The sequence below is a fragment of the Dermochelys coriacea genome, chromosome 1 (assembly GCF_009764565.3).
Source record: "Dermochelys coriacea isolate rDerCor1 chromosome 1, rDerCor1.pri.v4, whole genome shotgun sequence".
NCBI classification, from domain to species: Eukaryota; Metazoa; Chordata; order Testudines; family Dermochelyidae; genus Dermochelys; species Dermochelys coriacea.
This window is the reverse complement of record NC_050068.2, coordinates 322,687,279-322,699,867: the sequence shown is the minus strand read 5'-3', so window position 1 is coordinate 322,699,867 and position 12,589 is coordinate 322,687,279. Positions and strand designations below refer to the sequence as shown.

General features: G+C 40.5%; 1 protein-coding gene and 1 long non-coding RNA gene across 3 annotated transcripts in view; both read left to right on the top strand.

Annotated features, from left to right (window-relative positions):
* Positions 1-12,589, top strand: part of GRAMD4 (GRAM domain containing 4) — a 140,326-nt gene that overhangs the window by 122,237 nt on the left and 5,500 nt on the right. The window contains exons 12-18 of one of the 2 annotated variants that reach the window (XM_038372436.2): positions 1,393-1,436; positions 1,538-1,647; positions 3,754-3,908; positions 8,305-8,322; positions 8,922-9,069; positions 9,622-9,715; positions 10,885-10,969. In XM_038372436.2, coding sequence (XP_038228364.1) covers positions 1,393-1,436; positions 1,538-1,647; positions 3,754-3,908; positions 8,305-8,322; positions 8,922-9,069; positions 9,622-9,715; positions 10,885-10,969 — 654 coding nt within the window. The remainder of the gene's footprint in view (positions 1-1,392; positions 1,437-1,537; positions 1,648-3,753; positions 3,909-8,304; positions 8,323-8,921; positions 9,070-9,621; positions 9,716-10,884; positions 10,970-12,589) is intronic. The other variant, XM_038372456.2, reaches the window with a different exon arrangement.
* On the top strand, positions 2,239-2,876 carry LOC122456578. The gene is made up of 2 exons (XR_006275525.1): positions 2,239-2,693; positions 2,779-2,876. It is a non-coding gene; the product is annotated as an uncharacterized LOC122456578 (long non-coding RNA).

Below are 12,589 nucleotides of genomic sequence, written 5' to 3'. Positions count from 1 at the left end.
GTAATCTTGAGATGACACAGACGTGCAGCTTCATTTAGGGAGTCTGACATTTCCTCCTAAATGTCTTGCCATCATCTTGAATTGATCATACCTGAACTCCTTATCTTTCATCCCACAGAGCCTCTCTGCTCACCCCATTCTCTGTGATTGTTGAACATACTACCATCTGTCATGTAACTTAAGCCTGCTGAAGGGAATAATCAACTCCTCCCTCCTCCTCCTCCGCCAACACCTTCCAGGCAGTCTCCAAATTCTACTATCTCTTCATCCACACCACTATGGTCTGACATCCTTTCTCACCCAACAGCTAAAATTCGCATTCATGCCCTCATCATCTACAGTGACTTCCCCGGCCTCCCTGACACCTACATCAACCCCTCTGTTCTGTACAAAGCATGGCTACTAAGAACTTTCCTGGCTCGTTGTTTTTCTCACAATACCTTGAATGCCTCTGCCCTCTCCCTTACTTTCTCCCCTATTGCATCAAGTTGAAGCTTCTTGTCTTTCTTCCAGTTCCTGTGTAATTCTGCCCCTCCTTATTTATTCATATGTCTTTTTTCATCTCTCCTCACCCCCAGACCCTCATCCTCCTCTACTATCATTGATGCCAACATCAACATACTGTTTATCTGTTTCTCTCACAACAGTCAGAGACCATGCCCTCAGTATGTTTAGTATAGCCTAATGTGGGATCTATTGAAAACTATGTAATTTATGGTTCCTCAATAGCAAAGGTTAAGGAAAAATTATCTTTAGAAAATTCTACTAGACCATCAGTAGAGTGGGTAAGTATTGGATAAACAGTGTTCTTCATCAGAGCTGTCAGAATCTAACAGGCTCAATCTGCTTCAAAGAGTGTACCATTCAAATAGATCCACCACCCTCATGAGAGAGGTGGGTTCTGACTCAAAACCAAAGCCGCCAATGGTCAAACCATGACATATACAATAACGACTTCCCAAAATTCCAGTCCCAACCAAAACCTATTAGTTCAGATCTGAAGTGTTGTCTACTTACGTAGTTTGTCTTTTGACTTCTCCGTTATTCAAAAACTACGACCAGGACACACACATTTTCCAGACTTAACAATAAAGTTAAGCAATTCCTTCCACTTACTTTAAATAACCAGTGATTAATAGGTCAGAAATTGAAGAACAAGGTATAAAACAAAATGGAAATCCCCTGATTAAATAAATTTTAAAAGGAAAACATGCATGTTGTTAATAGTGCATATTTCATAATTCTCTAGACTTTTAACTAAAGCCAGGAGAAACTAAGTGGTTGGCTTTCAAGAATCACTTAACATAGAAAATAATTGAAACTGGTGGAAAGCAAAGTTATCTGCAGGCAAAAAGTATATTGCAGATTAACTGTCTCTTGCTTTTAATGCAGAACCTATTTGGCAAAATGGCAGACATATTGGAAAAAATCAAGAAGTAAGTTTATTTTTCTTTTTCTCCTAAATAAATCATTTGAACAACCTCTGACCAGCTGAAAACAAAATGCTGTAACAATTATTTCTGTTTTGTTTTTACAGCTTGTTCATGTGGGTCCAGCCAGAAATAACACAGAAGCTATATATTGTTCTATGGGCAGCTTTTATTGCATCCTGCTTCTTTCCCTACAGGATTATAGGGCTTGCAATGGGTAAAAATTACATGATGTTTATATCACAGGATAGATATAGCTCTTTACATTTTAGAATTTGTTTCTTGAAATACCATCCAGTTTAAGAAGAAAATGTTTTGATAATGTCATCCTTCCTTCAAAACTTAAGTCCATACATTAAAGCACCATATTTACTAAAGCATCAGCATTGTTCTTGGCACTGTGTAAGATACACAGAATAAAGGCACAATCCCTGCCCCATGAGGCACACAGTCTAGAAGACAGAATAGACAATGTACCAGGAGAGCTAGTGAATGGTAACTTTGGGAAGTGGGGGATGTTGTACAAAATAGGGATGGTGATGTGCTATTGACATGGGTTAGAGCAATGGTTTTCAAACTCTTTTTCTGGGGACCCAGTTGAAGAAAATTGCTGATGCCCGCGACCCAGCGGAGCTGGGGATGAGGGGTTTGGGAGGGAGGGCTCAGGGCTGGGGCAGGAGGTTGGGGTACTGGAGGGGGTTAGGGCTCTGGGCTGAGGGTGCAGGCTCTGGGGTGGGGCCAGGGATGGAGGGGTTGGGGTGCAGAAAGGGCTTCCAGGTTTGGGGGCTCAGGCCTGGGGCAGGGGATTGGGACGTGGGATTGGGGCGCGGACTTACCTCCGGCAGCTCCCGGTCAGTGGTGCAGCCAGGGTGCACAGGCAGGCTTTCTGCCTGTCCTCACACCGTGCTGCATCCTGGAAGCAGCCAGCAACAGGTCTGGCTCCTAGGCAGAGGCGTGACTCTCTCCTGCAGGCACCGTTTCCTCCCCCCCAGCTCCCATTGGCCGGTTTCCAGCCAATGGGAGTGCGGAGCCAGTGCTCGGGGCGGGGGCAGCACACGGAGCCCCGTGGCCCCCCTGCCTAGAAGCCAGACCCACTGCTGGCTGCTTCCGGGGCACAGCGTGGTGTCAGAAAAGGTAGGCTGCCTTAGCTGGGCAGCCCCACTGATGGGACTTCTAATGCGGTGCTGACCAGAGCAAGGCAACCCAGTACTCGGTCGTAACCCACGATTTGAAAAACACTGGGTTAGAGTTTGAAGGCCTCTGGTTTCTAAATTAACCACTAGCACTCATAGAGAGAGGCATTGTCAGGTTTAAGAAACCTGGCTAAGGATCCAATCTGTAAAATTAGAGATTTTCAGGAAGTGTGTAAAACAGTGGCAACTTGGGATGTAAGTGTGAGGCATGGCGGGCAGCAGGGAAGAAGTCATGAAGCTGAGAATATTTGGGGGAATTAGGAGTGCCCACCATGCACAAGTGCTGGAATTAGGAGCGTTAGTGGTGCTACCATACCCCCCAGCTTGAAGTGGTTTCCGTTACATACAGGGTTTACAGTTTGGTTCAGTGGCTCTCAACTCCCTCACTATACAAATTGTTCCAGCACCCCTGCTACCACGTCTCTGTAATGAAGCTTGTGACTGTCGTGTGCAGTTCTTAAACTGTAGGTAATATTTTAAATGTGGCATTGACTTTACATTGCTACATTAGATTAAACACCTACTACACATATTGGATCACTTTATATGGTGTTGAATTGACTGGCTGGAATTTTTTTTCCAATGGCTTTCAGAATGAGATTTCACTCTCTCTGAAGACTCCTTTTTAAAATCATTAGTCTCTGTTAAGAAATTAGAGGTTTGAAATATGTTCAGTAACCTAGCATAAAGGAAGAGGATCTTTTGTGTAAGATAAGAGGACATAATCAACTGTCTAAGAGCTCTCTGTTACTATTTAGATTATTATAGGGGACTACTGTTTTAATAGAAAAATAGGCAAAAGGGCATCTCTCATGTTTCTCAGTTTTGTTCTGAAAACAACAGATGGATGTTTGAATTTTTTTTAACGCTTCTCAACATTAAATACTAAACTTATGCAAAGAAACCAAAATTAGATCTTGCAGTTGTAGCTCCCATGTTCTCCATTTAAATTACTTTTTTGAGATGAAAGCATGTATGTGGGTGTGCTATATTTTTTATACAACATCGATTAGAAATATAATTGCAGAAATATGGTTTATAGATGGACTTTATGGAAAAGTGATAGAAAATCTGATAATCTTAATGCCAGTTACTGTTTGCTAAAAACAGATTTTTTTTCAATTGTTCAGGACTTTATGCTGGAATTAAGTTTTTCCTTATTGATTTTATCTTCAAACGATGCCCAAGACTTCGAGCTAAGTATGATACTCCTTATATCATCTGGACAAATTTGCCTACAGATCCTCAACTCAAAGAAAGGTCTAATGCTACAGTGTCAAGACGGGTAAGTAAAGTTTCATGTTTTTACATATCAGGCACAGTCCACTTTTTTTTTCTTTTCTCCGCCCCCTCCCCCTCCCAGTGACTAGAGCACATTGAGGGAGGGGTAATTGTTAAACCTAATTTCAGTGTTCATGCTTCAATGGCAGTCTGACGTCTGTATTTTTAAATCCAGGGTCCCAATATTCATAAAGTGACTTGCATTTTTGTGGACAAAGAATTTTCTTTTAGTTAAAAAAAAAAAAAAAAAAAAAAGGGTGGAGGGTTCAGGGGTTCTAATGCTTATAACCAAAAAAATTACTAAAAATAACATCTAGCTATCCATATTAGTCTGTATTTCCATAACAAATTTGCTTACATCACAAGTAAAAACAAGGGTTTTTTCCCATATGCCAGAAGTGAATACTCAATGTGCTATTTGGGTTACCCAGATAAAGAATCATGGTGACACTTAAAAGTACCCATAGGATAATAAATAGTTTAAGTTTAATAGTTTAATTTTAATAAATGATTAATAGATGGTTGTAAGAATGCTAGATATAAGTAGTATGTCTTAGAGATGGTTATAAGTGCTTCAGTAAAAAAACAAACTTGGTAGATGAGTATAAACTCATGGTCATAAAGCGCCTTCAACATTTTGGGCGTTAACAATTGATTAACCATTTATTAAAACATTATTAACTCTTTTATAAACTATTTATACATGTACCATTAATATAAACTGCAATCTCATTCTGCTTTGTACATAATTACTAGCAGTACAGTTCTTGGAATAAGAAACAATAACTTTGCTGATTCATGAAGCAAGTTGGAATGCAACGTGCTTTTCCACGTATTTGTTGTGAGCACTGCCAAGCTCAGTAAAACTTTGCTGAAGATGTACTTACAAGGAATGCTCACATGAAATAGAGCTAGATGGATATAGGATTTTATCTTAGAATTTTCTATAGTGCCCCTTACCGTAATATCTGAGTACTTTGACAATCATTTATAACAGTGGTTCACAACCTGTTTTCATTTGCAAACCCCTAAAAAATTTCAAATGGAGGTAACGCCCCTTTGGAAATCGTAGACATAGTTTGCAGACCTCCGGGTCTGCAGACCACAGTCTGAAAATCACTTTTCTATGGTAATGACAACCTTTCACTGACCCCTTAGGCATAATCTACGGACCCACAGGCATCCACGGACCACAGATTGAGAACCACTGATTTTATAGGACTATAATCAACCTTTAAAGAACAGTATTATCTCTTTTGTTATCTGAAAGATTTTTAAAATACTAGTTTTCTAAATGTACAATATTTTCCAATAGATGTGATTCCTCCCCAGCACTGCTGCTGCCCCCCTCCGCCCCGTCTGCTTTCCCCACTTTGATAGTGTCTGGTTTCTAAATTAACCACTAGCACTCATAGAGAGAGGCATTGTCAGGTTTAACAAACCTGGCTAAGGATCCAATCTGTAAAATTACTGAATGAAACCAAAAGTGGTAGTCAACTTTATCCCAAACCCATCTACTCTCCACACAATCCTTAACCGGGGATAAAGTGTTCATGACTCAAGACTTTTCTGAATCTCTGACAGGAGGACTCGTGCTCTGTTTAAAAGTAGTGCTAACATTAAACCAGATGCTTGCTCCTTAAGCAAGGGGCTGAGAATGAGGATATAGTACAGTCCGTGTACTATGAGCATAAGACTTGCACTTTACAACTTTTTTATTCTTTTCTATCCTTTTCCACTGAGGCATCCTTGTACTACAATAACCCTAAAGGCAGGATGATAAATAGCCTATGTCTGCTTAGCTGTTTTGTAAAACTTGATTCAGTTTCAGTGCACAGATGTCATTTGTTTTGAATTTTTTCATCTTGTAGGGCTCAATACTGAGAGTTCCATGAACGTACAGAGAAATCAGAAGCAGCAGAGGGTAGTCAACTCTTCTCAGGATTGTCTCTGTATAGATTAAGGGCTCAATCCTTCACCCACATGTCGGGCATGTGTGCATTACCCAGCTGGTGATGCATGTGGGTGATGAGAATGGAGCCCTTCATATGTAATTTGAAATGCCAGCCTGTAGAACTGTGCATTGTGCTACCAGCCAAGACATAAGAAAATAAAGTGCAAGAAAGCTTTCCAAATTCAGCTGTGTGTTGCCTTGTCAGAATTTAGGCTTTGGGCTAGATCCACAAAACGACATAAGACTTGAAATGCCTAACTCTTAGGTGCCCTGCTTGCAGACAGAAGTCGGAGCCCTTACTTAGGTGCCTGCGCTCCCTTTACAATGCATGGGGAGAGTTATGCACCCGAGAAGGGGATTCTCAGAAGTCAGAAAACTGAGCGGGGAGCTACGCAAGTTAGCTAGTAGGAAATGCCAAGTCCCGCCCTCAAAGGGAGTTAGGCACCTAACTCTGGGGCAGAGGGAGATGACTGGTGGATAGAAAGCTGAGTAGCTCGTTGGGCTTAACGGGTGGTGATCAACGGCTCGATATCTAGTTGGCAGCCGGTATCAAGCGGAGTGCCCCAGGGGTCGGTTCTGGGGCTGGTTTTGTTCAATATCTTTATTAATGATTTGGATGATGGGATGAATTGCACCCTCAGCAAGTTCACAGATGACACTAAACTGCGGGGAGAGGTAGATGCATTGGAGGGTAGGGATAGGGTCCAGAGTGACCTAGACAAATTGGAGGATTGGACCAAAAGAAATACGATGAGGTTCAACAAGAACAAGTGCAGAGTTCTGCACTTAGGAAGGAAGAATCCCTGCTATAGGCTGGGGACCGACTAGCTAAGCAACAGTTCTGCAGAAAAGGACCTGGGGATTACAGTGGACGAGAAGCTGGATATGAGTCTGCAGTGTGCTCTCGTTGCCAAGAAGGCCAATGGCATGTTGGACTGTATTAGGAGGAGCATTGCCAGCAGATTGAGGGAAGTGATTATTCCGCTCTATTTGACACTGGTGAGGCCACACCTGGAGTATTGTCTATTTTTGGTCCCCCCCACTATAGATGGGATGTGGACAAATTGGAGAGAGCCCAGTGGAGGGCAACGAAAATTATTAGGGAGCTGGGGCACATAACTTACAAGGAGAGGCTGAGGGAACTGGGGTTAGTCTACAGAAAAGAGTGAGAGGGGATTTGATAGCAGCCTTCAACTACCTGAAGGGGGGTTCCAAAGAGGATGGAGCTAGGCTGTTCTCAGTGGTGGCAGATGACAGAATAAGAAGCAATGGTCTAAAGTTGCAGTGTGGGAGGTCTAGGTTGGATATTAGGAAACACTATTACACTAGGGAAGTGGTGGAACCTCCAAATCCTTAGAGGTTTTTAAGGCCTGGCTTGAGAGAGCCTTGGCTGGGATGATTTAGTTGATGTTGGTCCTGCTTTGAGCAGGGGATTGGACTAGATGACCTCCTGAGATCTCTTCCAATCCTAATATTCTATGATTCTATGACTCCCTGTGCTCGGGATTCCCAGCTATGAATCCTCTCCTTGAGTTAGGCACCTAAGCCAGGTCAGCCCTTTCTGGCAAAAAATGAGAGAGAGAGAGATATCCCCTTTAGCCAGTAGCCCAGTGGTTAGAGTTCTCACCTGGGATGTGGGAGACTCGGGTTCAATTTCTTGCTCCAAATCTTGCTGAATGGGGATTTGAACTTGTGTTCCATATGCTGGGGGAGTACTCCAAACCATTGGGCCACTGGATATCAATCATGCATCCCGCAGCTAGCCACAAAAATTCCCGATATGTGCATCCCCGGCTGTCTTTTGTGTATGGCCTGTGCTCTGAGCGGGCCCCCTTGATTGGGTCCTACAGGTGAACTAGGAGAGGGAATGCTTCGTTTGAGAATCCCACCTGAACTAGGATTCAGAGCAGTTTGGCGGCATCAGGACTTAAGCAGTTTTGCAGATGCCTACTAGCCTCCTATAGGGTTAGGTGACAGCTGAGTAGGGGTTTCAAGGATCAAAGGGGGTACCTAAAGTGACTGTTAGTTGCCTAAGTCACTTTATGGATCTCACCCTTTATTATGGGGCAGCATCGAATGACTTAGGAGCTCTGTTTGAAAGTTGATTTTGCTTTAGAACATAGTGTTTGAGAAATCTCCACTCCTATCATCAGTGTTTAATAATAACCATGTCATTTTAAAAGCGTTAGCCTGGGAAATTCAGATCAGCTCCCAAAGTTGGGAGGCCAGCCCATCCTAAGATAATATGAATAAATTAAAATGGTGTGCTCTAACCACTGATAACTTGTTTTAAATTGCATTCATTGTGTGCAATTTCTTGGTATGTGAGTAAGATCTTGCAGCTTCATTCAATTTGTTTTATTCTGTATATGATACTGTTAAATAGATTTCACTTTTTTTCTTTTGTCACTGTCACATTTGTATTTGTTGTTTCTTTTCCTGCTAGCTGTCAGGGCATGAAAAGGTATGGATCTTAGTGTGGAAAACTTTCTTTCAATTTGGGCATTTGTGTTCATAATGAGCTGATGCTGTTTTGTGTGTGCTTTTAATGTTTGCTTTTTTTGTTCTTTATTTAGACTGAGTGTTCTGGGTTTGGTGTTTGTCTCGAAGACAAATCTTAAATGCTGCTACTGGTTATATATTAACTGAGCGTGGGGAAGTTCCTCCTAGCAAATTAATTTGGGTTGTGTGCAGTGACATATCCACATCTAATCTGATGTACTCCTGAGTGTGCAGAGACTGTATTTAAATACAGATGCCTCTTGCAGAATGTTTTTTGGAGGCATGAGACAGCATCTGTCTAAAGAATAAAATTGCAATGAACCAACACCCTTAAAAATTATCTTCAGATGGGATATTAGTGCATTATGGTATAGCAAGAATAATATGGTATTGTACCAAGTCCAGTTTGTGCTGGAGATAGCAAGAATGCTATTCAAGGTTATTTTTAGCTATCCTTTTCAATTTGATTTTAAATGAAAGTTAAAATTAATAATTAACTAATCATTTAAAGAGTGCAATTAAATATTGCTGTTCAACTTAATCCAATTTATTTCCCTGCAGGTTCAAACAGCATCATCGAGAAGTTATGTGGGCTCAGGTGCCCCAGCTGGAGTAAACAAAGATGAAGACAGTAGTCGTTTTCATACCACCAAAAGAGGCAATTTCTATGAAGTCTTTAACCTATCAGAAAATGAGCGTCCTTTGGCAGGTATTTGTACAGATATTAAGGTTACAGTGGTGGGAAAAATTAACTCTTTTGAACTAGTCAGACATGTAATTTGAAGTCTGGGCCCTTGTCTGCATATCCCAGCACTATTCAGAAATGAGCTGTATTGTAATATTATCTACTCTAAACTGGTATAGACGGGAGATCAAGTTAATCTTCTATCCATAAGATTCTCTGAAAGAACCCAGTGCTCACAGCCTGGCTTGTCTCTTCTCCCCTATCAGATTTGTATTACCACAAAAGATCCTTAGTCAACTCAGAGGTAGTAATTTAACCCATTCTTTGAACCAAATATTTTCACGTTTGGCTATAGAGCAAAAGCTTTGCAACCACAACATACATGAAGGTTCATTTGCAGAGTATGCTGCTTTTTATAGGAGAACTGTCTAATTGATGGGGAGCCATCTCTCTGATTTTAAAACTTCTGTCTGTCTGTCTGTCTGTCTGTCTGTCTGTCTGCCTTCCTTCCTTCCTTCCTTCCTTCCTTCCTTCCTTCCTGACACATTTGATTTTGTGTGTTGTATTTTCTGGTAGTATGTGAAAATGGTTGGCGCTGCTGCTTGATTAACAGAGACAAGAAGATGCCCACGGACTACATTAGGAATGGGGTTCTTTATGTTACAGAAAAGTAAGTCATTGACACTTGGCAGTACATTGTTTGGGGAGGGAGGACAGGGGAACAAACTTATTGGGAACTCATTTTCTTTTGTAAATACAGTTAAACAATGAAATGTAAATTTAAATGTAATCCTATAGGAAAAGCTTTTAACTACCTAGCCTCCTGACATTTGGATATACAATGTTTTTTCATAATACTAAACATATAGAGAAACTGTACAGGGTAAGGACAGTTGGAAATTGGAGCATGGTAGGATTTAACAAATGCATTAGGTGTCCGAAATGTTTGTAGATGAGGAAACCGTAGCATCAGTGTTTAGTATGTTAGCACTTGTTATAGTGAACGGGACAACTAAATTATGAAAACGTAAAGCACTAGCTACTTTTATTAAGTGCGGTACAAACGGTTGCTCATTATAGTTTACCAAATGTTCTGTATTTTGCTGTGTATTTTGAGTGCCGTGTAAACCCCATTAAAAATGAATGTATGGCTTCTTTAAAAACAAAAAAACCACAGTTGAGTAAGTTAAGTTTTGGTTTCAAAATCAAAACCGTTTTCTCCGTACACAATGAATGGGTATTACCAATGCTGTTTGGGATCTTAAACTGAAATTCCTTCAGTGTATTAGAACCTAGTGGAATTAAATCTAGGTTATCTGTATACTGTGCCCTCTAGTGGTGGAAATAATCCTTCTAACATCTAGAATTTCAAGCTTTATTTTAGCATATCTTCAGGTTTGTCTGCATTACAGTAGTGTGCAGCTAAGTCCAACTTTTCATTAGTTTTCACTTGGAAGGGGAGGAGGTTATATGGATGAGGTGGTTTTTTTTTTTAACTTTCAGTACAGTGGCCTACTTTTGCTGTCATTTAAGATTTGTATGTTTGTTCTCATTACATAGACTTTCACTGTAAGAATATGAGTATGAAATATTTGTGCATGCAGTAGATTACTGATCCTTCAGAGGAATTAGATGTTCAACTAATGAAGTTTATGAAAGTTTTTGATTTAACATAAAATCATAATTGGAAATTGCATTTTTCACACAATTCCTTGCAAAGCTGTTTTTAATTTAGAGAATTTCAAAACTCTTTGGAAGAAGGCAGAATTTTAAGAGTTTTGGTTTTCAGATTATTGTACCAAATAAACACTTTCCCTCCCCCCCCCCCTTTGTCTTCAGTTACTTATGCTTTGAAAGCTCCAAATCTGGCTCTTCTAAGAGAAATAAAGTTATTAAACTAACGGAGATAACAGATATTCAGAAGGTATGTCTGTTTTGTTGAGTGTATAGTAATTTGGGAAATTCACTTTTTCTGTTCCATTGCTAATTTTACTTTGTTTTCAAGGAGTGTATATTTAAGAATCAGGCGGTGGGGTTTTAGATTTTATAATGCAAGTAGATATGAATTTGTCACCTTTGCTCAGATGATTGCATAAAACTATTTAACTGAATGTTGGGGTTTTCCTATTGCAAAATTGGGGTGAATGTGAAATAATGCAAAGCAACTTGAGTCTTCCAACAGACGATGTTTACAGGAGTATATGGCGTGCTTTGAACTCACAATAGCTCAAATGCAAACATTAGGGTTTTTTTCTGGTGATACCTTGAAAACCAGTCTTTTCCTATTGAAGACTGATTATAATATAAAACTAAGTTGGAAAGTGGGTTCTTCTAGATCAGTTTACTGAAATCCTCATTCCTCCCTATTTGATTTCATGGAATTAAAGGCCAGAAGTGACCATTAGATCAACTAGTCAGACCCTCTATGTATCACGGGCCATTAAATTTCATCCCCTGTTTTGAGCCTAATAACTTGGGTTAAACTAAAGCATTTCAATCTTTGGGAAAGTACATTTTTTACTTTGGGAAAGTAAATTTTTGTGCACCAGAGAACAGGAGAGACTGAGGTGTCCCCATGCCAGGCCTGTGGCCCCTGAAATGGCAGGGAATTGATTAGGTGGGATATACCCTGGTTACCTTTCACTTCCTTCTCAGTCTGTCCGTCCAAAATTGAACTTCTTTCCTCTTGAGGCCTCTTTATCGCTACTGACAGGTGAACTGCCCTTTCCATCTCAAACTCTCAGCCTCTGTTATGCTTGACTCTCAGTATGTCATCACAGTAACTTTGTCACCAAAATTTTACCCTTTTCCTGCTTTCTTAAAATCATGATCCACGTCAAATCCGTGTCCTATGGATAACTGTATCCTGCTTCTCACTTCATCCCCTCAACCCCATCCAGAATGCGGCTCCGTACCATTCTCTCCCTTGATTTCAAATCTTTGTCCAACCTCTCATACATACAGCTGTCTCCAGTATTTTGTCTAAGTATTCTTTTCCTCTACTTTAAATACTTCCTTAAATCCTGTTTGTTAAATCCAGTAATCTCTCTCCTCTGCCCTCTTTCATACTGATCCAACAGTGACAAAGATGCTCTCCAGTTCTCATCATTAGGAATGATGGTTTAACCTCATATGGGGCCTTTAGGCGGTAGGAAATAAGAGACTGAAAACTGAACAATCCCACAAAAAACATGCCCCAGAAGAAACTTACATTCTTGAATATTATTACTGGCACTTCCTTTTTCTTGGCTTTGGTTTCTATTCAAGCGGTCCACTCTTGCTACAGTACTTACGAAAGGCAGCGTACAGTACATTGTTCGTTGGATTTTCAGTGTACTATATTCGCGTGATGAGGATTCTTTAGCCCAATAGGAAGCTATGATTCCTGCCATGATTCCCATACCTCTGAATTGTCACTTATCTATATTTCGCCTTAATCGTATGTTTGTGAACTCCTTAATGCACTTGCTGAGGCAGACCTCCACCAATGATCTTAGTAGAGGCTGTGCACAAACATGTTAAAAGTACAAGGAAAACTTATTGT